Raw genomic sequence first — 26412 nt, 5'->3', positions numbered from 1 at the left:
GGGGAAATCCCCAAAAGCCGGACATGTCCGGGAAAATAGGGAGGGAGGGGTTTGGGGCGTGGGTCCCAGCCGGAGCCGCTGGGGCCGGCAGTGCTTGGCCGGGGGCCGGGGCCGCAGCGGGCCAGAGCCGTTTGGCCGGAACCAGGGCCGGCGCCCAGGGCCCGAGCCGAGCTGGGCAGGAGCCGCCGGGGCCAGAGCCTCTTGGCCTGGGCCGGCCGGCCGCCGGAGGGAGCTGCTCAGCCGGGGGGGTCGGACTGGGCCGCGCCGCGCCCCACCCCGCCCCAGCCCCAGCTTACCTGTTGCCTCCCTGTTTCAGGTTTCCCGCGAACATTTGATTCGCGGGAAGCAGGGGAGGGGGAGGAGCAGGGGGCGGAGCGTTCAGGGGAGGGGGCAGAGTTGGGGCGGGGACTTTGGGGAAGGGGCGGAGTTGGGGCGGGGCCGGGGTCCCGTGGAGTGTCCTCCTTTTTTTTAAATTAAAATATGGTAACCCTAATTGTGCAACCTATCTGATCTCCCTGCTGTATGTATTTCTAATATCCCTCTATAAAGTCACCACCATGTCCTCAGAGCCACACCACTGTGAAAGCTGTTCGGTGATTAATTTCTTTGCAATGAACCTCATGAGAGCATTTCTATTCACGGCCGATTCTGTACAACCCTTTATTTTGCAAAAGCTATGCAATGTCTATTCCTCCCGGACCACGCCCCTTTATGCTCACTTTGAAAGCTCCACTTTATATTAAAATATACTGGAGAAGGGGGAAAATCCAGCAGCCTCCCCAAAGATGAGGCTGCCCAGTATCTTCCAACTCTAGGGAATGCATGCAAAGAAGTTACTGGCCTCTGTGCCAGCCCCTTCAATAGTAAAGGATGGTGTCTGCAGAGGCAACCAAACCCACCTGTGCTTGACAAGATCAGAATCTGCTGTGCCACCTAAGAATCCTCCCCCTTTAACAGCAGAACGTCAGCCAGCAGCAGGGGACGCTCAGGTGAGCGCTCTGGTTGTCTCTGGCTCTCCTGGTTCTGTGAGCCAGGCTTGGGATTGGAGAAGAACAGACAGACTTGTGGATTACGCAGTACTTTTTGGTTCCTTTTAGACTGGGAATAGATGGAAGTAGCGGCTACCAGCCACTCCCACTCCTTTTCAATTATGCCTCTAAAGCTGCCAAATCCAGGCAGTGCAGAAAATAAGGGCTGTCCTAAAACGAGCAGTGGGTAAGTCAGTGGCAGAAGTGTGCTGGAGCAGGAGAGGAGAGCAGGCAAAGACGAGGAGAGAGAGGCTACACAGTTTGGTACAATGCCCTGGTTTCCATCCCCCTTCTCCAGCCCACATTAACACATTTCCACAGGTGTAGACAGATCCCTCCATTACTCATTGAGAACAAAGTGAGACTATTTACTGAACGAAAAGCCACCACATGGCACCATCCCGAGGGTTATTTATGGGGGTTTCCTTTCCCACCTTTCCAAGACTACAGTCCATGTCTGCAGCAAACCATAAATCCCATAGCGAGAAGCAGGGCTGTCCTCGATCGGGGACAATCCCAGCATCCAGCCGCACCTGCTGCTCAGCACTAGAAGGGCACCTCAGAGCCAAGAGGAAGGTCGATAATAATTAATACTTTGCACTTCCAGAAAGCAGGCTGGAAGCTGGCAGATCTCTGAGAAGGGGCACAGCTCCACCTCCCCGACAGCAGGTACTTCCTGCTCCCGCCCAGTGACCCAGGAGCCAGATCCCCAGACTTCTCCTCCCACAGCAACCAAGAAGTTGGGTTCGTTCTTCTGAAAAAGGAAGCGAGCAATCTGATGGTGCCAGCTGTGGACTGGGAGCCAGGACTCCTGACTTCTGCCCCCTGCTATGACATTAACTCATTGTGGGACATTAGTCACTTATGTCCCTCAGTTTCCACTCCTGGAAAAGAGGGGAAACGACCCTCCCTTAGCTCAGGGGGCTGATGCCAGCTTTAATTAACGTGTGCTACAGGCTTTGAGATCACTGGCTGGCAGACACTAGTGAAGGACAAAGCATTAGTGTGGGACTCGCGCAAAAAAGGCCAGTCGTCCTTCAGCCTTTGCTGCTAATAAATTCTAGTAGGGCCCTTTCCTTCCTCCCAGAGTAAACGGCCCCTCACCCCGTCCTACCAGCCATGCAGGGGCAAGCAGCATGCTTGGCACAACACCTCCAGTCAATGGATTTCACATTGCTAACTGGGCAGAGGCCTGTTTCTTCTCGCAGTCTGCACACTATGCCCAGGATTTAGCAGGATCTGGGGGTCTGGCTTCCCCGCAGGGCGCTCTGCAGCAGCCTCACCCTTTGCAAGCAGCCGTGGCACGCAGAGATGGTTTTGGAGTCCTCGATCTGGTTTTCATAGTGCCTATAAAGAAGGGCACCAGGGTCAACCTTCTTCCCAGGTTTGGATACATTATTGGGGTAGCCAAAAATAACAAAAAGGCAGCTCCAATCAATCGTTCCGGCCCCAGCAGCAGCCCTAGGATCCTCAGAGGAGAGCGCTAAGTGCTGGTTTGAGCCTGGGAGGTCCCTGGCAGCCTGGAGTCACTCCCGCCTGGAAGAAAGGCTCTCTGCAGAGCTTCTGAATAACGTCACTCAACTGCTCCAAAGGGAGCCCGTGTCCAACCGTCCCCACTCTCATAAAGCTGCAATAAAGCGTGACGGTTCGTATGGGAGAGCCAGGGGCTTCGCTCGCCTTGTTTCCTTCTGCTCCTTATCTCCTGCTTGCTAAGGTCAAGTTACAGTTTTACTAACTCGTTATCATTTTGGCATGTCGCTAAAATACAAGAACTGAACTTTGGAACAACCCTGGCACCCCCCGTGAGGGGAGAGCTGCAGCGACTCGGGCCAGCGGAGACAGGCAGCGAGCGGCCAGGCTGTTCTAGCAGGCCAGCACTAGAACCATTCCTTGTGTGCGCTTGTATGCGATATCAGACGATCCAGAAGCAGGTCTGAGCAAGCACATGAGCAGCAGCTGGCGCCAGATACGCCTGGTATCTCGCTTGTCATTACAATTCATCGAGACGCAGCAGATCCCACATGGTGTAAAGCAGCCAGCCCAGGATCTGGCCCATAGATAGTAGAGTTGGAAAAGGCCAGTTAGGCCCTGGCTAGTCCTCCCGCCTCTGCCAACGCAGGGCTGTTCCCTGCATGCTACTTGCAGGGACTGTCCTGTTTGGTTTCCAGGGTCCCAAGCTGAAACCCAGCGAGGGAGTCTGAGCCTGAACAGCGATACTGCTATTTTTAGCCCTGTAGCCTGAATCAATTGACCCAGACTCGGTGCCACGCGGCGGGGGGACGGATGTGTGCATTATAGTGTAGATGCAACCAGGAGCCTCGGCTCCCCTCTAACACATCCTAAACTCGGGAATGTTTCCCTGATACTTACCCACTTTCATCCACTTAGGTGGGTGTGGTTTATCGGCCTAAGCTTAGAACAGTGATCCCCAAACTTTTCAGGGTCAACCCCCCCATCCCTGTCCACCCCTCCCACCCCAGCTGGGAAGGGGGCCGCAGCTTCCGGGCTGGAGGGACACGGACAGGGGTAAAGCAGCCGGAGGCCCCACTGCACCCCGGAAATTTCCTTCAATTCTCCCTAGAGGGGCGCGTCCCACAGTTTAGGGATCTCTGGCTTAGAATTACAGGTTCCAGGCCAAGCACAGCTAACTTAACCCTTCATCTTCTAAAGAGCACTACGATGACGGGTGTCTTTCAGCTGAAACCTTAAGAACTGGGATCCTGTTTGGTCTCTGGGGCCATTACCTCTGTCCCAGTGATTACTGCCAGGCACCATGCTTTGAAGAAGCTACGCTCAAGAGACCCAGTGCTTAGATACTACTGCAATGAGCATTACAGGAAAGTTATACACAGACCTATTAGTCATAAAAATCCTCAAGCCAGGATTTATCCCAATATCCTACAGCCAAATTTTCACCTCACCTCCCAGTTGTGAATCATGATGTGTGCTGGTAGAGGGCCATCTCCACCCATTTCAGCAGGGTTAGATGCAGTTGTAAAATACTTTGGCAGCTTTTATTATTATTACTGCTACTAATTAAACCCCACTCTTCCTTAGCACTTGCACCATCCAAATTCCTTAAAGACTTCCATTAGTCATCCACTAGTCTTCTGATTGTTTAAAAGTGCCCATTGGACCAAAAGAGTCGGTGTATCCTGTCGGACACTCAGCGTGTCAAACAGTATCTTTGGCTGGCTCCTAAGACCAAAGTTTTGCCCTTGTTCACAATTAACGGGTATTCGTGACGTAGCTCATGATTACCGAAAGTTCCATCTCTTCTGAGAACCAGGAGCCTCTCTCTTCTCTGGACTTAAAATGAGCTTGGGTTAATCTGGGTTTGCTGAAGTCAGATGGGATGGGGAGGGTGCTAGAACCAGCCATTCCCCCTCCCCAGCTGGGAAGTGACCTTTCCAGCTGCTGCTGTGTTTACTTTTCTCCAGGTCGTTAAAGCCAGAGTGCATTCATTCTATATTGGCTGTGATGTCTGGGCTTTGAGGACTCCATCCATTCACAGAGGAAGCTCAATCACCTGACCGGAGTGGTTAAAGCTGGCACAGTGGGTTACTCAAGTCAGTTCCATCCCTTTTCAGGAGTTCAGACTAAACTCTTGTCAAAAGCCAGGAAAGACACAATATTCTTTTTAAAAAGCTCAACCAATCCCGTGCTAGTCAGTATAATTCAACTGGTAGAGTGGCTCATGTCTGCAGGGCCGAGTACAACCATTTTTTATTGAGGCCGTGTACCTGTCACTGTAGGGCTGATCACAAGTACTAGGGCCATATGCATTATGCTGCAGTTATAGGGTTGGCTCCTGAGGTCTAGGCTGAATTCTCACAGGGACATTTTTCAAGCGTGCTGGGTGGAGCACAGTGGTGTGTTAAGGCAGGTGCTGTGACCTAGTGTCAAGAGCACCAAACTGGGACTCAGGTGAGCTGGGTTCTGTTCCCGCCACTGATCTGCAGGGTGACTTTGGGCCAGTCACATTCCCTCTGTGTGCCTCAGCTTCGCCAGCTATAAAATGGGGATAATGATACTGCCCTTTTTTCGTACAGCTCTACATAGGAGCATGTGTTACTGTGGATGCCTGTGCTGTACTTCAGACGCCTGTGCTACTGGTGTTAGGCCAATTTCTGACCAGGAATGTGCATACATTGAAATCCCACAGAGCCCTCTATGGCAGCACAGCCCGGGGGAGGATATTTCCTCCTGGTTTCTAGTTTGGTTTGAAAGTCCCTGGGACAGTTTGAGAGGAAAAAATTACCTTTGTCCTATATTCTAGCAGAAGAGTTCAGACGAGAAGCAGCCCTGATTCCTGAACACCGAGGTGGGACTGGCTCCAAGACACAGACCCTGAAACAATGCTTGGGGGACAACAAGACTACTTCTATTGCTGCCACTTCTGCCCAGTGCAGCTGGCTGAAGGCAGAAGCTCCTCCAGTCAGGCCTCGCCAGCGTTCACATCTAGTCATCGTCAGTTCAGCTCATCTAATTAATCTGGGCTTCTTACCACAATCTGGTCAAGTCGGATATAAAGTTGGAGGCTGAGCTGTTTGATCCCCTCACCTGGCAGTTTACAGCTTTGCATCTCACAACCCATGACACAGATTCAACACCTGGCCGACAATAAACCAACAAACCGCGCTCGGCCTGGCGCCGCCCAATAAAGGGGGGCAGATGCCATTGGGTTGAGCTCCCGGCAGCCCGCTGGGGAACCTCACCTGCAAAGTCACAGTGCTAGAGAAATGCCAGCAAATGGCAAAATGACCTTGACTGTGGTTTATTTTTCTCTCCCATTCAGTTTCAGATAAATAGTTAATCCAGAGGTGAAGGGCACAGAAAACCACCCAGGGCTTGAAGATTAGAGAAACAATAGCAAGATAAAAATGACAGATTTTTTAAAAAAGAGTTCACTCCCTAGTGTTATTAAAGATGGGCCTGATTTGTAGAGATGTTGAGGAGCCACAACTTGAACACAGTCAACTTCAGCTGCAGAGTTGTGGGCAGAGACGCAGACCCTGTGGGTGCTCTGGGGCTCAAGCACCCACAGAAAAAAATAGGGGGTGCTCAGCACCCACCGGCCACTTCTGTTCGGCAGGGCCTTCGATCAGCTATCTGGCAGCTGGCAGGAAGCACTCGGGGGAAGGCGGAAAGCAGAGGCTGGGGAGGTGGGGGCAGGGGACGGAGCAGGGGTGGAGCACTCACTGGGAAAAATAAAAGTCAGCGCCTGTGGTTGTGGTTGTCCACCACTTCTGAAAATCAGGCCCTGAATCAAAGTATATTTAATTTGAAACTATCTTTAGCCTGTGATTGATGCCACTTTACTCTCTGCACTTGATCAGCATGAAGTGTGAAACTAGACTGGTCAGTTTCTCTTTCTGTTTCTAATCAAGTTCACCTTTGGTTAAACTGCACTAGCTCATTCACTAGCACTAAGCTTTTGTGTTGGGTTTCCAGCAAACAAAGGGAAACTGAAATAAACAAGAAACCTGCTTTCATTGCGATTTCATTTGTTAATCATTAATATTTTTTATTTCTATCAGGTTTTGTAAGTCTCTTTTTTTCTCCTAAACCCAGAGCCTGATCTTGCAAATATGTACTAACATCAGGGGCGGCTCCAGGCACCAGTGCAGCAAGCACGTGCCTGGAGTGGCAAGCCGCGGGGGGCGGCATGCCGATCGCCGTGAGGGCGGCAGTCAGGCAGCCTTTGGCGGCATGTCTGGGGGAGGTCCGCCGGTCCCGCGGCTTCGACGGTAATTCGGCGGTAGGTATGCCGAAGGCGTGGGACCGGCAGATCACCCGCAGAAACGCTGCCGAATCCACGTGACCAGTGGACTGCCCGCAGGCGTGCCGCTGAAGGCTGCCTGACTGCCATGCTTGGGGTGGCAAAAACCATAGAGCCGCCCCAGACTACCATGCACAGTGTTCCTTCCCAGGCACAAGAGTAAGCACAGCTCAAGCTGGTGAGCATTTGCAGGATCCAGCTTATCAATATTAGGTCTAAAACAGTCGCCTTTTAAAGTCATATGATTTGGGTACAGCAAATACAAATGAACTTATTAGCATCTAAACAGCATTTTATGCTGCTTTATCTTTCTTAATGAAAATATTTGCATATATAAAACCCAGGGTTTTACAGGCAGCAGCTGAACTTGGAGATTGTTTCACAAAATTAAATGCATTTCCACCTCTCCTTTGTTCCTTAAAAAAATACAAAAATTTTTAAAAACCAAAATAAATAAGTAAAAGGAAATGTGAGTCATCCTATTTGACACTTATGATGGTTCCATTACAAAAGATAATCATTTGCTCCACTCATCAGTTGCTATATATGGCGAACAACGCCTTTTCATCAGTCAGGAAAAGCAACCCGTTATTCCCCATGACATTTGCGCTGGGACTCTGATGCTTATGTTCTCCAAGACCCACTTCTGATCTTTTGCATTATTATGTTTTTAATGAACCCATCTTCTAAAGGGAAATAGAAGTGAGGGGTTTATTTGACTGTAAGCATTTTATCCATGCAAGCCCACACAAACTCAGCACTAGCAGATACAGCTAATTTCTTCCAATTGCCTGTCTGCATCACAGCCAGATAGACTGCTTGTGCCTTTTATGGATATAAAGGACATCCCCTTCTGTATATGAATTCTGAAGCTCTTCCCTTCAAATGGAAGGAGAAGATTCAGGTCTATTAAGTTTGTTGTTCTCAATACTGTTTTCACAGCTATAACAGGGAGATTCTGGTTGCCACATCCCCTGCTTTCCTCACACTAAAACTCTACAGCACACGAGCTCTTGTGATATTCATAGGTTTATTGCATTTTCGTATCTTATCACCTGGACAGTGTATGCGGAGCAGTTAAAAGGAGATTATAAAGCACTAAGAAACATTTAAGCCAATCAAAGTGCTTGATTGGATGAATCCACTTAGCCCTCTAATTTTGCCTTCTGGATTCAGCTCCCACGTTTACAGGCCAGGGTTTGATACAGCCACTTTTCACTCCAGCCAGCAACAATCTCCTCTTCCTTCCCTTCCACAACAACCTACTGACAAAACTCATTTTCCACTGACAGTTCAACATCTTACTGACACAAGACCCAGAGCACGTCTACATCTATCCAGGTTCCATAGGAAAACCTGCCCATTGGAAGCTGCATGGGTCTGCCTTTTGGATCCAGACAGACTTATCTGCAGCCATACAGGTCAGTTTTTACAGAAACCACATTTCAACCATCGCACAAAAGGCCGTAAATCCTGATTAAAAAATCCCTGCAGAGCCCAGAAACACAGCCGGGCAAAGGAAACCTATTTTTATAAATCACCGCGCGATTTTTCACTGACATCTCCATTTTTCTTTACTGACTTTCACTAACAGTCCATTCCTGATGGATGATTTTCCTACTGATCAAGGTAGCCTGGGAGATGAGCGCTGTATAATATTCAAAGGAGGATTGAGCGAGCGTTGTTCAGCGCCCCGGCAATTGCTTTGGAATAGTGATTTCAGTTGTCAAGGCTGAATCCCACTGCTCCATGCCCCCCAGTCAGAAAATACAGTGGGAGATTTCACAGTGCAGGAACGCTGGTGTCATTCAGCAGCCTGCAGGCATCGTTTCTGCAACCCCCTGCAAGTCCAGGGGCAACTACTTTCAACACTGGAGCTAAAAAAATATTATTAAAACGTACGAAATGCAGAAACTCTTGAAAAGTCAAATCTGGCACAGCCTTAAATGAAATTACTGTACATGCCTGTGAGGGGAACGTGGATAAAGACGTAGTCATGCTTGCATGCAGGCCTTATCCACAACCCACACCTGCTGCTACTCTCTGAAAGTCTGACTAATGAACACAATTTATGGTTAGGAGGCTGTAAGACACCGAAAAGGTTAGACTGCAGACCCAGAAGTGAGGCACAGATTGAGCAGGGTTCATAGATGACCGTCACATTGCAAGACTAAATCACTGTACTTCAGAGTAAGGCAGGCTAGGATAGGCCACCTCCAGTCCAAAGGACGCAGCCCCGCTGGGAATAGGTTGCCATGGGCAGGAGAATGTGGCGGAGAAATGCATTTGAAAGAGGAGGAAAGGAAATCAGTGCTAAATGTTGTTGAAAAAATAATCATCGAGAAGGATCTCAAAGCCAGAGGGATGAGTTCTATTCAAATCTCTATGTAACAATACGGAAAGGGCATCGGGATCTAGCAGATTAAGCAAGGACAGAGAGGAAATGTTGCGTCCTTATCCCAACTCTCCATAAACTGGGTCATGTCACTTCACTCGTCTGTGCTTCCGTTTCCCCTCCTGAAAGAGGAGGGTCGTGACCTTTCATATCACAGGATTAGTTGATGTTGCTGAAATGTATTAGAATTCCAAGTGCCAGGTCAGAGCTAGGTGTCATATTACAAGAGCGGAGAAGACTCACTTCCTAATCATTACAATACAGTTTTTTTTCTTACATGAGTCATGGGTCATGAGTTCAGCATGTAAGCGAGAAGGACCTTGTAAGGGCCAGGGGCCGCTGGCCCCTTGCCCAGCTCTCTCCAAGGCAGAGACAAATACACTGAAGACTTTGGATGTGTTCAGAAATGTGGTGAGAATGTGGATGTTTCTGTACCTGCTGGGTGTATCGTGCAACAGAACCTTCCCTGTATCTGGTCGGATACCGTTTGATTAAAAAAATAGTAATAAAAAAACAGAGCTGTGTAAATGTCAGCTGCCAACCGTCGAGTCAGTGAGCTGCGGGCTCGAGCCTCCTCCGGATTCAGTTCTGGCTACGTCATTACTGCTGCAGAGCTCCCACGGGGCACTGTTTGGGCTCTGCTTCACCAGAGGCCAGTCCTGATTCCATTGGATTAAACGTACATGGGGACGGATCCCAGGGGAAACATGCTGGCTTTCCACTTGATTCCTTTCCTTGCTGGCTCCCCAGCTGTGGCCCGAGGCTGCTTTGTTGGGTTTGCAGGGGAAGGGTTAAAATCCCTCTGGGAAATAAACCAACACATTCTTTGTTCTGTTTTTTGTAACACATTCAAACCATTTTTATTCCACGCAGGTTTTGACCCTGAAAACGAGGTTACCACAGGGGTGGGTGTTTTACTGTATGAAATTACTGATGCCCACAAAGGAGCAGGCCACAAACCACTTTCACTCCTGAGCCAGGATGTCAATTCCTTCCTCGGGAGGGCAGAGCCAGTGCACCAATCTCCATTTGGCCATAGTCTGCTCTGTCACACGGGGGGAATCCCGAGGTAACCCTGCTGAAGGGATGTTCTGGATTTACGCCAGCATAGCCGAAACCAGAATCTGGCCCTCTGCGTGTATACTTAGCAGAGGGCCTTTGAAGTGCAGCATAGCTTTCTGTGCTGAGCAATAAGGTCAGATAAGACGGAAGGCAGGGTGTTCAAAGGGCTGCAGCCTCTCCCTAGGCTGTGCCAGCTCAGGTTTGGGGCCAGGCTGGGGAGGTGTAGCTAGCAGCCTGTCAGTCAGCTGTTAGCAGGGAGATTTACTCGGGCAATGCAAATGGTAAATCAGGATCCACTCCACTGCGGGAGGCAGCTGGCAGATTTGTAGGTTCAAGTGCCTTTAACAATCATCCTATTTTGCAGCCAGGTTCCCCCAAGGCACCAGAGATGCCAGCAAGGAAGAGGCCACAGACACCCACCCCCGTTTGTGCTGCATCATCTGCCTTGCTGTGTTCCTTGCAGACAGGCCCCTTGTGTTATCCCACCACAACCGGGCTCTCTCCTGTGTATGACAGGGACTGCGTCTAGAAGAGCCTTCCCAACACCGACAAGCCAGGACCAGGGGGAATAAGGGCTTTTCAGGGGGAGCGAGACCAAACAGGGCACAGTTCCCCAAACGTCAGGGTCTCTGAGACACTGGGGTCCAGTTACAGATGAACTCATCCCTTTGCATCAGCTGCCCTAGATCCATTCGGCCTGTTCTTCAGACCCCATTCCCCTCTCTCCTCCCCCCCCCCCCCCCCGCAAGCAAGCACCCTTCCCCATTACACATGCCCCTCACTCCCTGCCCAGGGATTAAGCAGCAAGTTGGCTGAAGAAAGAAAAGGCCCCATTAGAAACACACAGACCCCCAAAAGGAGGGGAGCCCCGCACACACCCAAAGCCACTGGAAGCTGGGCAGTGAGAGCAGGGGGCAGAGAAAGCTCACAGAGGACATCTCTCCCTGCCCTTACGCCCTCTGCTGAAGTAGCCAACGCAACTAGCCGGGCAGGCAGCACATCAGCCTGTGGGAGGACACCAGCAGGGGAAGCGTGGACGAGAAGCCAACAGGAAGAGCCCTTGTTACGGACAGTGGCTTGGGGTGGATAGTCTCGCTAGTGGGCCCAGGCTGGCCACGGAATAAGCAATTCCTCCTCAAATGTCAGCATGACTCACCTCTCTCCTGCAGTGCGGGGTTGGTTAGCTGTGTGTTGACCCTCCCGTCCTCAAAACCCAGCAGGCAGGGACTGCCGGGCTTTCTTTGTCATTTCAGTGGATTGGAAATAAAAGCGGCAGGTGAGTTCCCAAACGTACATGCCACTGCGCCATAAACACCACGAAGCAAAGTCCAGCCCGCCCACAACTGGAGTCACAGCCGCCTTTGCCTGCCAGCACGAACCAGAGCTCAAAGCCACCATCCTCACCAATGCTGCCCCACCCAGAGGGAAACTCAAGGGTGAAACTGGCCTAATCTCCCGGTGGCTAGAGCCATGGGTCGGAGCCGACTCTGAAGCTGTGCCCCTAGCATGCCAACGTGGCTCCATAAAACTGTGGGAGCACAGTCTGAAGAGTGTGTTGTGTGGGCACACACCGCGCTGGCCCCTCTGAACCAGCAAAGCAGGGCAGGCCTTAGCCATCTATCCTGTCTACACCTACAGGGACCCAGCAAAGTGAGGTTCCTCCCCAGGGCGAGCAGGGCTCACAGAACACTGAAGGCCCATCGGGCGCAGCCTGACCAGTCAACACTCCATGAGTTTAGTGCTGATGGTAGGGGCTGGACTGACAGACCTAGAGGCTAACAGGCTCTCTTTAGCCACAGCTCGGGCCTGCCAATGAGCCCGCCTGACCTCCATCACTGAGAGGGGAAAGCAGCATCCCCTCCATTCCAGCTTGGGACGCTGCTGGAGCTGCTAACCAGGTTGATAGAGGTAATGGAGGTTTTATGGTGTGGGCCTCTAGAAATGGCCTGGGATTAGGTCATTGATATTAGCCCTGAAGGAGCTCTCAGGGGCACCCAACGTGTGGTCACGCTCAGGCTGTGCAGGGTTCAAACTGGTGGCGTGCAGGGGAAAGACTCCATTACCGGTTATCAATCCCCTGAGCCGTCCAGCTCCCCAGGGCACGGCCTGTGCTGTATCCGCAGCTACCTGACTTTATCCGCCAGACTCATTCCATTGCTGGTAGCTTTAAAACAAACGCACAGAAAGGAAAGGTCTCGTGGGAGCCTGACTCCCTCCAGTCTCTGGCTGGATGGCAGAGCTCATGCCTCCGCTCTCAGAACTCTACCCATTAGGTCAGAGGTAGGCAACCTATGGCACGTGTGCCGAAGGCAGCATGTGAGCTGATTTTCAGTGGCACTCACGCTGCCCAGGTCCTGGCCACCAGTCCAGGGGGCTCTGCATTTTAATTTAATTTTCAATGAAGCTTCTTAAACATTTTAAAAACCTTATATACTTTACATACAACAATAGTTTAGTTATATATTATAGACTTATAAAAAGAGACCTTCTAAAAACGTTAACATGTATTACTGGCACGCAAAACCTTAAATTAGAATGAATAAATGAAGACTCGGCACATCACTTCTGAAAGGTTGCCGACCCCTGCATTAGGAAATCATCACCTCCTCGGTGGGAATTACTGAACCCTGTCTGTTTATGAGGAACTTACTACTTCCTGTGACTGAGTCACACTATAATCTCGGGTCGCATCTCATTTACATAGCAGAAGTAGGACCAATCACATCCCGCAGGGGTGAAGGCAGTTAGAGAGGGGCAAAGCAGGCACAGTATCGTTACATTGCAAGCGTCATAATAATCAAAACCAGCAATTGAGAAAAGGGGTTCAGATTTATTAGCATCTTCGGGCAGCTGAGAAATTCACAAGGTGACAATTTGCGGATGATTTGGGACAGCACAAAGACACTGAAATCAATCCTGCCCCAGTGCAGTGCAATGGAGAAGATGCCCTGCTCCTGTCCAGCCCACGTGATTCTGCTAAAAAACCAGAAGCACTCGCAGTCGCCATGCAGCATATAGAGAACTTCAGAGGAGCTGCCAAGTGCCTTCTCTCGGAAGGGCCCACAATGAGCAAGTCCATGTTTTACAAATGAGTGGATGCTAATGTAGGGTTTTGTTTTGTTTTCTAAATGAGCTTAGAGCTGGTGAAAAGCGTTAACACCAGCCCTTGGGAGAGCGACAGCTTCTCTTTCCGCCCAGAACAGGTACAAGGCAGGCAGCACAGCAAGCTTCCCCGGCACTGCTCTGCCAATCAGATGGGGCGGGATCATCTGGGCCAGCGTCCTGGCCCAGTTCGGTCCCTGGCCTCTCTGTGACCGTTAGCCGGGGCTAGCTGAGGCTTCCAATGAGGCTTTTACACTGCATACACCAAGACTTAGCCCTCAGCCACATACACTGGTCACGGAGTATCCTGGGCGCATGGGATCTGACCGAGCAGGGGAGGCGCTGCACCCATTCCCAACCCTGAGCAGTGTACTCTCCAGGGTGGAGCACATTCTGCTAAGCACACACATCCCTGCTGATGTTTAATTAATGATACACTTTAGCAGAGAGATTGGGAAAGACGATTCATTCACTACCCATCTGTTTTTGTTAATAATGAACCATGTTCTCCTCTTATCGAAAGGAAAAGAGACCCTTATGGAAACCCACAGAGGGGCCCGAACTCCAAGCGTCTGCATACGACTTAGCGTTCGGATCCTGCTTGAGGAGAGCACACTAATAAAACTCAGGATGCTGGCAGAGATGGGGAAAAGGCTTGGTGTTAAAACTGGTTCCAAACCACATCGTTCAGAACATGCCAAATAAAAAGAGGTGTCTGTGCTCCGGCTGATACCTGATGCTCATCACACCAGCCCTGCCCAGAGTTTACAGGGGCTGCTGCCTCCAGTTGTGGTGAAAGTCAGTATTCTGTTTCACAGGAGGTTGGACAAATATTTGCTCCTGTTCTGACCCTGCTGGTTCTCAATCACTCTTCCACGCCCGTCCCTGTTTCACTTTGAGTTTTAAACCAACTCCAAAACTCAACTAAACGACTGGGTTTTGCATCAAATCCCTATGAAACCACCACAGCACATTCCTAGACACAGCACTGCTGGCGAGGTTTACAAAACTTAGCAATCCTGATCCGGGTTTATAGTGAAACTCCAAGGTGATGAATATCAGGTATCGACCAAAATGTTAGCAATGCTCTGTGGAGGCTTTCGGAACCCCACAGCCCTTGAGATACACATGCAGACAAATCCCAGACACAAGAGGCAAATTACTTTGGTGTTAAATGCTAGTGTCAAGACCAAAGAAAGTAATGAGAGGAAATTGCAAGCTTGAGGATCCAAGCTCCAACGTCCATGGGAGCCAGGACTTCTGAGGTCTATTTTCAGCTCTGTTATTGACTTGCTCTGTGACCCCGACTAATCACTAACCTGTATCTGCCTCAGTTTCCCCACTGGGTAAAATGGGTCTAATTTCACAGGCCTATCTCATAGGAGGGCTGTGAGAAGGAATGAATGTTTGGAAAGTGCTCTGATGCCTTTGGACAAGAGGTACTTTATATATGTGGTCGAACTAGTCCTGGCCTATCTTTAACACCATGCGTCACTTCTGTCTTGAAAGCGAGGGGAAAAAAGCTTTAATGCCTTTGATTGTGGAGCTGTGGAAGTAGCTTCATCAGGGCTATGCAATCCAATGAGATCCAGAGTGGAACCTGAAAGCCATTTTAGCTGTGCACCATAAAGGCTTCCCCAGTGTAATTTAATAAGCCTCTCTGAGGACTGAGAAGTGTGCCGCACGCAGCATTTCCGACTCCCTGGCTCTTTTATCTAAGCCAGGGGTTTTATTCTCTCCTCATTCCATGACAGTTTCAAGATTTTGGGCATCATAACTGCAGCCTGGCCTGTCAAGCTAAACATCACCAGAGACTGTGTACGTGGGAAGGCAGAAAGAGATAAAAATAGCTATTAGCTCTGCTTTTAGAATATTAAACAAACAAAATGGTCGTGCTCCAGTAAAAAGTCTCCTCTCTCTCTCACACCTGCTTTATACTGGTGCAGTATCCGTCAGTTCAATGGAGTCTGAGGGCACGTCTTCACTACCCGCCGGATCGGCGGGTAGCAATCGGTCTATTGAGGATCGACTTATCGCATCTAGTGAAGACGCGATAAAATCGATCCCTGATCGCTCTGCCGTCGACTCTGGAAATCCACTGCGGCAAGAGGCGGCAGCGGAGTCGACGGCGGCGCAGCGGCGGTCGACTTGCCGCCATCCTCAAAGCCAGGTAAGTCGACCTAAAATACGCAACTTCAGCTACGCTATTCACATAGCTGAAGTTGCGTATCTTAGGTCGACCCCCCGCTGTAGTGTAGACCTAGCCTGAGGTACCCGACTGAGGGCCAGATCCTGCAAACACAGAAGCCTGTGAGCGGCTTTACTCCCATGAGTAATTCCATTACTCCAAGAGGACTACATACATGCCTAAGAGTTTCCAGCTTGGGGCCTTATGTTGGTGCAAGGGGAGCAGAATCGCATCCATTTAATTCACAGTTGTTTTCCTGTCATCCAGTGACCTTCCAGATTTGCAATACAACAACCCTGGTTTGATTTAAATGAGATCCAGACAAACTGTTTCTCAGAGAACAACCCAGCTTGCTAAAATCCTTAAAAGCAGCTTCAAAATGTTTGAACACTGGACTCTCTGTTAATAAAAGGGAAGGTGTGCCAAGGCTGGGAGGACAAATACGTGACCTAGCTGGGTGTGCCTTGGCTAACAAGTGTCCCATGAATGTTGCTCTCTCCCTTCCCCTTGCGGCTCAGCTCTGCCTGCCTGCTTTATTCCTGCGGATATTTTAGCTGAAATTTACAAGGATTCCATTTCTCCCAGCACCTGACATAAATTCTTGTGAATTTCAATAAGCTACCAGCCCACAAGGAGCAGAAGATGGGGGCAGTGCATGCACCAGTCACAATGCTGCAGCCCGAACTCTGAAGGGTGCCCTATTAAGAGACTATATGCACTACAGGAATGGCCCCCAAACACTGCACAAATAAATACTCACATCAACTGGAGTGTTTGGGCCCATTACTGTAGAACGCTGAAATATTTCCCCCCCACTTTGGAAAACATTACAGCACTTTAGGGCAACAGTTCACTATACTGCAGGAACACCCCGGTAAGCTGTAGTGCCAGGGAATTAGCACTGTAAGTACTTCCAGGCAGAACTGGGCAACGTTTTTCAGCTAACACTTTTTTCCAGATAAAAATGCAGATTCGATGACATCAAAACGTTTCACGAATTCAAATCAAAATGTTTTGTTACAGCATTTTCAAAACAAAAAAAATCAATTTTTTAGTTTGAAAACCCTTTTCATTTCAAAATTTCCTTTAGTTTTATTCTTAAAAATTTCAAAAACATTTTTAAATGGTCAAAATAGAAACTAAACATTTTGTTCAACCCCAAATGATTTTTTCCTGACTCTTCAATTCACTAAAAATTTTGTTTATGGCTCAACCTGATTTTCCCCCTTGTCTTACAATCCCCTAGTCATCCAGCTCTACTTGCCGGATAATTTTTAAGGGATCAAAACAACAAAATGAAAATAAAATTGTAAAGGTGAGTAAAACACTGGCCCTGTCCATTCTAGCCAATGTCCCTTTAAGGAAAACTACTGTACTCCACAAGGCATTTACTTTGTCCCACATTAGAAGTCTTTGAATATTCTTGTCAACCATAAACTATTTCCCTTAAACAAATGGTACATTGGCAATGGCTTGGGAAGACATATTTACTGCCCATGAAGAACAATGTGTCGAGTAAACTTTCAGCTCAGACCTCTCTTCACCATGGGACGAGGCCTCTGCTTTCATCAGATGAAAACATGAACATACTACATAACCAAAGCGTTAGGAGAAAGCTATACGCTCACACCAGAACTGACAGCAGAGCCATGTAATTATATTGATGGTGATATTAAATATGTAATGATCATTCCCCAACTTCTGAGTAATGACCATCGTTCCATCTGATCTGCGACTGGCAAACATGCTTTGCATTTACATGCGGGGGGGAAGAAAACAAAAATGTTAAAATATTGTTTGGGGTTTGAACCAGAAGAAATGTAAAGCTGTCCAGTGCATTCAGTCCAACACAGGACAGCAGACTGAGAGCAGATTGTTGTACATCTCTCAGTCAAGTCTTACTCCCTTCCTACCCTGTGCTACTCCCCACAAAACCCTAATTAAGAGATCAGCAGAATCATTTCTGACAAGTTTTGCTAGATCCGTACACAGAAGTAATTTCAACGCCCCCTCAGAATCCTGAAGCATTTGTCAGGATGCCATGCCAACGCGGCACAGAAACACTCGAACAACAGCAATCAAATTAGGGAAGTAGTGGTTGGATGACTTTCCAGGAAATGAGCAGATTCAATTGGCCAGTAGCGGCAAACCTATTCCTAGCAGTGGATTTGCACAGCTCCTTGTGAAACAAATCAATTAGATTTTTTTTTTTTACAAATATAAAATCCCATAGAAATGTATTTACTGAGTAGTACATTACATACAAATATGTATAAAAATATTCACTGTGTTTATTCTCCTGCTAAAAGCTGGATGGCTAGATTGTGTGTCTTTGGTACTAAGCTTAAGGAAAACGATTATTTTACAAAATAAGGCTCTGATTCTTCAATATACAGAGCACAGGCAGATTGGCGAACCTGCATGGAGCTGCTCTGTATCTATGTGGGCACAGAATCTGCCCAGGCATTGTACACTGCAGGATCAAGGCCTAACACAATTACCTAAACAGGCCATCACTGACATAGGGGTTTTTTACAAGGCACTTCATTAGAAATCTCTTCATTTTTTTTCTCTTCCAAGACCAAAACACTTGTAAACAGAGGTTCACAAATAAATGGCCAACAGGCAATACTCCCCTGCTATGTGTCTATATTTGGTCCTTGCTGATTTAACAGGCACAGACTGTTAGCCAGTGAGACCAGGCGAAGCTCCAGCACCCTGCCCATGATGCATATTTCTCCACCTGGCTCTCCAGGCCAGAATACGGGCTTTCCCTGCTTAGGTAGGTGAGCCTAAAACGAAACGCTGACAGCCTTGGCTTTGAGATGTATATTAATGGCCTGTCTGCCGCCAGACGGAAATAGTGTAGCAAATGATGCCTTAGGGCTTGCACAGCATGGATGATGTTGCCCTGTGTGTTTTACAGGTACTGGTGGCACGGGCTAGTTTCAGTGCCTGGAGTAAGGTCTTCTGTGTAGGTCCCGGTTAATTGTACCATGTACAGTGATGCCTCCCTGTTGTGGATGGGAAGTTATGAATGCTGCAACTGATCCCCCGACACATGCAGTGCCTTGCCTTTAGAGGGTCTGCTCCCAGCAGGGGGGCTGGCTGGCCACCAAGGATTAGGTGCTGCTGGTGTCCCAGAAGGCTCTACAGCACGGTGTGCATGTATGCTAACAGTTCTGCTCAGAACTGCGTTGTCCTCTGGACTCGCTAAACCATTGCAAGGACAAGCAAGAAATCACCAACCTACTGCTTTCAGAGTAGCAGCCGTGTTAGTCTGTCACGCTGTCCCTCCACAGTTTCCCCATGGAGCGTAGATGCCTTTGTAAGAGGGTTTTACACAACATTCATCTGCCCGTAAAGAGGCTGAACTTGAGTTGTGGCCACCAAACTTCTAGCTGAGAAGGCCTGGGTGGGACTTTCTTTTGGTAGGCAGCGGCAGGAGATGCTGCAGAGTGCCTCAGAGTCCCTTCCACAGGAATCAGTCACTCCCACACACAGACGCTGGTGGCCTAGGCAGCAAACATAGCCCCAGTCTCAGTACCCTGGCATTATCCTTCTGCTTTAAACATCTCAGAAAGTTCTGCTGATGGATAAATCCATTAATGACATTTATCCCATGCTTGGGAGACTTTCCACTATATGTACAACTGCAGGGTCCTTATCATGCTCGCCACCTCGCCTTGAGGCGCAGGGACAAGATTAGCAAAGAGTTCCGCATTCCACACTCTCATTACCAGTAGAGAGGGGGAAAAGTTCTTCTGATGAAGGAGGTTCCTGTCATTGCAGCAGGAAAGAGGATAATTCCAAGACAGGAATCCATTGAAGACTGATCTTTGAGCTGCGTCATCAGGTCCTAGATTATAAGTGAGTGTGTGGGGGGGGGAGGGAGAGATTGTCCTTCAATTTCTCTACACTTTCTTACCTTAAAGCCTTCATTCTGAAGATAAGAACTAAATCATGCTCGAGGAAAGAAAAACTCATTTAATCAGAGATCGCTAAGTTCAGAGTGCACCCAGGGTCAGTATTATTACTAACTTTTGCTTTGGAGGTCGAGCATTGAAGCATAATCCGGTCTTGCTGCAGGAATGACAGATAGCTGGTCTTGAGTGTGGCGTTGATCTTTTCCAGCAGTAACAAGGTTTTAAGTTCTGCTTTCTCTTCCCTCATTTTTTAAGCTTATTTTTTGCTGTTGACATGCAACAAAGGGCCATGCACAGTGAACAGTATTAGAACATCGTTCACAGTCAAATGACACTGCACATGAGCTCCATGTAATAGCCTGAGGGCTGCCCTTACCAACTAAAGAAGAAATCAGACCCCAGTGAACCCATCCTGGGTTTTACACTGAGCCCAGTGCATGCAGGGACAGGACCTCCAGAGTTCAGTGAGTGGTATGTGGCTACCAACCAGTGCAGGCATGATCACTGAAACAGACAGCAATATCCACTGGACTTCTATCTAAGTGCCTTTGGTCAAAAGGGGTTCTAGTCACCTTGACAGAACTCTCCAGTCGAAAACGAAGCTGAGTAGAGCAGAAGGCAATGGCCATATGTCAATTACACAGGCAACTCTTTCATAGGCTTTAGTTTTTCTTGTTTGCCATTAACTTCCGTGGGTGCCGAATCAACCAACTCAGGTAACCCTGCCACGCTGCTTTATCATTATATTCACAACATCACACATCATACACAAACTCCCTCACACCCTCTCCCCACCCACAGAAGCAAAATCTCAATCTTGCAAGAACAGATCCATTTCTGGAAGGCACTGGAATGCCAAGGCGTGTCAGCAGGTCACAACTGACTCTCAGAAGTCCTAGCATTCCTACCTGCGGCAGAGTGGCCCTCGGAAAGGGGTGAAAATCTTCCTTACCTGCAAAACCGTCCAAGAGATTCTGCGCAATGACTTCCGGTTCCCCACTGATAAGCCAGAGTACAAAAGTTGGAAGTGCGAGGTTAATGGCATGGGGGTTGAGAGTCTGAAGATCTGGTTCTAATCTTAGCGCTGCCACTGACTCACTATGTGACTCAAAGCCAGTCATTTCACTTCCCTGTGCCTCAGTTTCTTCATCTGTAAAATATACACCTTCCGCCGAGGGGGGCTGTGAGGCTAAATTAATTGATGTTTGTAAAGTGTGTTGAGAGCATGCAATAGAGGGTGCTAAAGAAGCACAGGATGTTTATTATTATTATAAACACAGCAGCACCAGTGGGAAATCGCTTTTTTCCAAAGCAATTTTTGATCCACAGATATGAATCATAACTGCAAGCTATGGCCAGCAATACCAGATCCTGCTGTATTATCTACATAGACAGAGGCATAATGTTCAGAATACAGTCCAAAATACAGTATCAACAGCAAACACCTGCCAGAATAAATACAACCAATGAGAAAGCAGCAACCACTAATCACGCAGTTAAACAGGGACTAGACGTTAGCGAACTCTTCTCATCTGCCGAATAGTCAGATCCTATCAAGAGTGGCCAGATCTCTCAGACTAGCCTATAGTACTCACTGATTCTTCCCTTATAAATATTCATTTTTCCTAATCAATATTAACAATAACCCACCCCAACAATGGAAACCTTTCTTGAGACTCGAGAACATGGAACACACTGTCAGTGCCTCCCAGGAGAACGGAAGATTCAGAGGGGTCTCTGGCCCAGGACCTCAAAGGTTCTGAGGTGCCTAATTCCCATTGATTTCAAAAGGGAATCTGAGGATCTGGGGCTGTTTCCCCTCTGTGGGTGCAGGGAGAGGAGGGACTTCACCCTGTCAACGCAGGCAGCAGCTGAACAACTCTCTACTCCACAATCCCAGCTGCCATCGCTGGATTTCAGCTCGTCCTAAGGAGAACTCCTACAGGTGGGGTAGATACTTCTCAGGGTACTGGAGGCATCTTGCTCTGCAAGGAGACAGTCAAATCTGCTGACTGATCTCGGGCTAGGATCCAGTTTAGTGCAGCACCTGGCAGCTAGGCCAGGGGAAGAGGCTTCCTTTTGGCTCAGCTGATAGATGTTACTGGATAGACTTGCTGCCAAGGACACATGAGGGTCCCAGTTTGAATTCAGCTACAGCAAGAAGCAGGACCTGCCCAGAGCCACATCCGATTTGTGCAGGTGGGGCACGGATAAAGTGGCCCAACAGCTGTTTTACGGGCCTGTTGGGAGATTGCCCTGAAACAGGGCATCCCTGGCAGGGGAAGAAAGAGCATAGCTGGCACTCTTGCATGGGGCTCTGGATGCCACCTACCAATTGATTTTGGAGTACAAGTTAGGGCAGCCTTGAAGCTTTTCTAATTCAGTATGGGGCTGAACCAGGCCCCAGCAACTCCAACACAAACCCATCTTTGCACCTCCCTCTCAGTCCCTGAATCAGCCCGGCTATGCATGTGGCCTCAGGATGGGGGCTGCCACATGACTGCATTTACTCTAGTGGCTGGCACCAGGGACCATCAATGGGTTCCTCGAAGGATCCCTCCTAATCGAGACCTGGAATGGATTTTTCATCACAGAGTCCTTTTGCTAGCACTTTGCAGGGTACAATTGAGATTTTCGGACCTGGGCTGGTGGATTGCTCCCTGACACCCATATAGCAAAGCCAGCATTTAGTTCCTTCATCCCCACACCAAGTATCTAATTTCAATTTAATTTCACAGTTGTAATGGATTTTTCAAAAATATTCAAGAACATATTTACTTTCCAACATCTTATTTCCTTTCACATTTGAAAAAACTTTCTATCTAATCCCCCAAGTCATCCTGCAGCCTGAATAATTTCAGGTTTTTAATCAATAGCTGTCAGACTTGTCAAATTACTTTAGGGAGCACAAAGCAATTTTTAAACATTCATAAACCCTCGTAGAGTAGTTAAGTGCACTGAATTTTAAAAGAAAGAAGAACTGAATAACACTGATCAAACAGGATTATATTCTGGCAAATTATAAATTAGCTTTTTATGAATCACATCACAGCTACTTATCCAGTGTCAGGCGCCCACTGCCTGTAGGAAAGAAAGTCACCCACTCCCCATTAGGGAAAGGAACCCTTTCTTCTTCAGCTCAGGGGTAGGGGGCCGCACACGCTTCTGTCGTTCTTCAAGAAACATCTTCATTTTCTAGCTAGCTATCGCAGGGTTCTCTAGAGCTACCACCACTTGGGTATCTAAACACTTCCCAGGGAAAGTGGGTCTGTATAGCAAGGTGAATGGGTCATCTGTTTCCTGGCTGCAGGAGGCTTTGCTTAGATGCCATGTATATTATATTATCACACCAAATATCTTACATTTGTGTTTCTTGTCAATCAGGTTGTGATGGGAAGAGTTGCAGCATCTCCTAGATGACTTAATTAATTTCAAGAAGGAACAGTCTACATTACTTGCTGAAAAGGGTTCTGGCCCCTCTACACCACCAGTCCCATGCGACCCATTGCTGACAGTGGCTATCATAAACCCAGCGTTCCAGTGTCCTGGTGTGGATGGTGCTGTAGGCATCCTCCACTCCGCTGCTGCACACCATGCCTGGCGGTGGGGACGCATCGTGTCCCAAACACACACACTAAACCGGCATCACTGGAGATGCAGTCTGTATCCACCACAGGGCGGAGCCTGCTCGGGACTGGCTCACCAGCTGATGTACAAGTGGTGCTCTCCGTAGCGTTCAGTTAATAACAACCCACATTAGCAGCAGCATAAAACTTAATTAAAATGTGAGGAGCCCAACTGCACAGGGAGAGCGTCTTGCGTTTTAGTTACTAACGGCTGTGGTTAAACCCAACAATACAGCTAGGGAGGTGGGACTGAACGTTGGCACCCTTGGAGGGTTGTCTGGGGACCCACGTGACACTAGTGGGTAGCCTCAGTCTAGTTCCAGGCAGACAAGCATCGACACCACAGAAATCCAGCACCACAACTGACACGCCCCAACTTCTTGGCCAGAGGGTGAGCGGGCCGTGGGCAGTGAACTCACCTCTAACCCCTCAGGCTGATTCCAGCAGGTCAGGACTGAGTCACATTGAGCAGGCCATACGGGACGGGGGTGGAGGGAGGGGGCAGTTGTGCTGCTCCAGCTGCGCTGTACTTGTTCTGAGGGTGGAGGCCGGCCAGCAGCCTCCAGCCCGGTCCGGCACCCCTCACCAGCAGAACTGAGGGTGCTCAGAGGAATGGAATATTGTAGCTGGCCGCAAGCAGAGGAGTATGTCCAAATCTCCTCCTTCCCTCTCCCTGCCCCACTCCTCCCAGCTAAACCCTCATCTTCCACGCCCTCAGAGCCACTGTCTGTTAGTGACTAAAACGCAAGACGCTCTCCCTGTGCAGTTGGGCTCCTCACATTTTAATTAAGGCAAATATTTTCTGCACCAGCCTGGGGCTGAGCACAGCATGCCTGGCCATTTAGCCAGACTTGTGAGAGTGCAGTTTAACCCCAACTGCTGCAGGAGACCTATTGTGACAATGGGAGAAATTCCGTATTCTGGCGATTGGAGCTGGTCCTGGGTTCTGGAAAGGAACCTCAGCCAGCAGGTGGCGTGCTGCTCAAATAACAATCAGCAGGCGGGGTGATCCTGCTGGAAAAGTGTCTGAAAGACAAATGCTGCCAGTCAGTCTCAGTGATGGAGGTCAGCAAGCTGGGGGTTGGGACAGAGATGGATGCAGCTGTGTGAGGGGATATGCCCTGTACTGCGGCTTCTACTGAACGGTGAGCATCTCAGAGCGGTGATCATGACACATCCTATGTTTTTTGAACTGAGATGGGCCTGATCCAGAACCCCACTGCTCTGAAATCCTTCTCTTGAATAACTATTTTATATTATTTTTTGCTTTTAATATTGCTTCCCTCATCACTTTGGCCCAGAGCTGTAGTTGTTTGCACTTCCAGTATGCATTGTCACTTCCATACGTTACGCTTCCCATCCTGTAGACTGCTATCCAGCGAGGCATAAAGTCTGTTCTCCTGCTGTCAAGATCTGCTGCATATGTCCTTTGCCAAAGAGGTACAATTTTGAACAGCCAGGCTCTGAATAAGGAACAGTGACTCCTCCTTTAACCTTTACATTATTTGCTAATTTCCTGGAGGATTTTTTTTTTTCTGTTGGCTGAACTGGTGCGGTATTGACAGCAATGGGAAAGGGATGTCTTACAAAGCCATGTTTTGATATCCTGACAGGCCACAATTGCCAGACACTTGCAGAGTTTCAAATCCCCTGGACAGGATATTCCCCCTTACACAGATTTTTGATGTTCAAGTGACCTAGTTTTTGACGGTTGTTCCAAATATTTAAGCCATGGTTCTGGAGCCTGGATGTGTTCAGAGCTTGGGAAATCTTGTTCCCAGAACCCAGCCTGCCAGTATCTGTCCAAATCACTTCCTTAGCCTTCAACCAGGATTTATGAGTAGGTCTGGAAATAATTTAACACAGTTCAGGCCAGGAAAGGCAAAAAGAGAGAGAGAGAATGAACCGATACGAGTCAAATTCAATAGGAAATCCAGTATTGTCTGACCTGACTTACTGTAACTGCAATTGTTTGAGGCAAAGTTGAAGAAGCGATATGTTCCCGAATGAGAAAATTTTAGAAAATTAGAGAGGTTTTCAGGGTTCAGCCTGTTTTCTCTGAGCTATGAGCTCAGCAGGGCTGTCAAACTAGTTGTTACTTAATAGACTTTTCCCTAGAAATCTGTTATTTCTCTTTAATTTTCCTAGTCCCTAACAATCTTTGTATTATTATTTGTTGTTCTCCGATTAGGATTACCAGACAGCAAGTGTGAAAAATCGGGATGGGGGTGAGGGGTAATAGGCGCCTATATACAACAAAATTCCAAATATTGGGACTGTCCCTATAAAATCGGGACATTTGGTCACTCTATCTCCAATCCTCATTGATAGCTGTGAAATCAAATATCCTCACCATACCAGACAAACGCATAGAAACCGGCAAGAACTTACATACACTGTATGTCCTAACCCAGAATAACACAATCTCAGGAACTAAAAAAAACTAGAAGGAAAGAACACGAATAGGACATTAATCGGATCAGTTCAGCGTAAGTGGCAAATCTGACATTTCCTTTCATCTTAAATCATTAACCCTGTGAATTACACATACTCGGGGGAGGGGGCAGACGAATGATAAAAATTCAGATTTCATTACTTCACCATAATAATAATAAAAAAATCAGATTGCTTTTTGTCATGCGATAATCTCTCCTGGGATTTGTTAAACTAAATTTAATTAAGGGGATGTTTCATTAAATGAAAAATTAAATGAAAGACAAGAGGCCCTGAGTTTTGGGAAAAAAAAAAAGTGTAAGGAAAAGCAGAGATTTTAAGGATGTCGAAGATGGTTAAAGAAAACGCACTGAAAGAAACGAGGAGCTGCTATTTCTCCTTATGTTCACAAAGAACAGCATGCTCTAAGCCTCCCCTTGTAACACACACACACACACACACCACACACAAAATTAAGATGGAAGAACTTACCATAGTTCAACCCTTCCTTGCCCACTTTCCAGAACCAGGAAGAACTATTGAATGTAAACTCCCAAATCCACTGCAGGAAGTGCAGAGATCACCCTGTTCCTCTCTTTTCCTCCTTGTATGGTCTGAACAACTACGATCTGTAAGCTGACTATTGGCCCCAAGCCTTAGCCCCCTCTGGTCTCCGTAAACCATTCCAGTGCAGTCCACTGGGAACAATCATCACTAGTTAAACAAAGGCTATATTCTAACTCTATGTAATGTGCTTTTAAAGGGACAGTGCTCAAACTCCCAGCTATTCCAAATTTAAAGGCACAGAGCTTCTTTTTAACCCCACAGACAGTAGAAGAAATTTAAATACACTTATTTTCAAACTTTAAA

At 48.1% G+C, this 26412-nt stretch overlaps 1 protein-coding gene across 26 annotated transcripts in view; it reads right to left on the bottom strand.

Annotated features, from left to right (window-relative positions):
- Nucleotides 1–26412, bottom strand: part of DAB2IP (DAB2 interacting protein) — a 411471-nt gene that overhangs the window by 84545 nt on the left and 300514 nt on the right. For 3 of the 26 annotated variants that reach the window (XM_042854399.2, XM_042854400.2, XM_005299443.3), the window contains exon 1: nucleotides 2312–2740. The exons of 21 other annotated variants lie outside the window; for them this stretch is intronic. Coding sequence is in view for 1 of the 5 variants with exons in the window: in XM_005299443.3 (XP_005299500.2) it covers nucleotides 2312–2424 (113 nt within the window). In the remaining 4 variants the exon portion in view is untranslated. Of the gene's footprint in view, nucleotides 1–2142; nucleotides 2741–26034; nucleotides 26291–26412 lie in introns of those variants that run through there. 2 more of the 26 variants (XM_005299444.5, XM_065572099.1) reach the window with 2 other exon arrangements.

The sequence above is a fragment of the Chrysemys picta genome, chromosome 18, assembly GCF_011386835.1.
Source record: "Chrysemys picta bellii isolate R12L10 chromosome 18, ASM1138683v2, whole genome shotgun sequence".
NCBI lineage: Eukaryota > Metazoa > Chordata > Testudines > Emydidae > Chrysemys > Chrysemys picta.
Note: the sequence above shows the minus strand (reverse complement) of the source record. Positions and strands in the feature narration are given on the sequence as shown.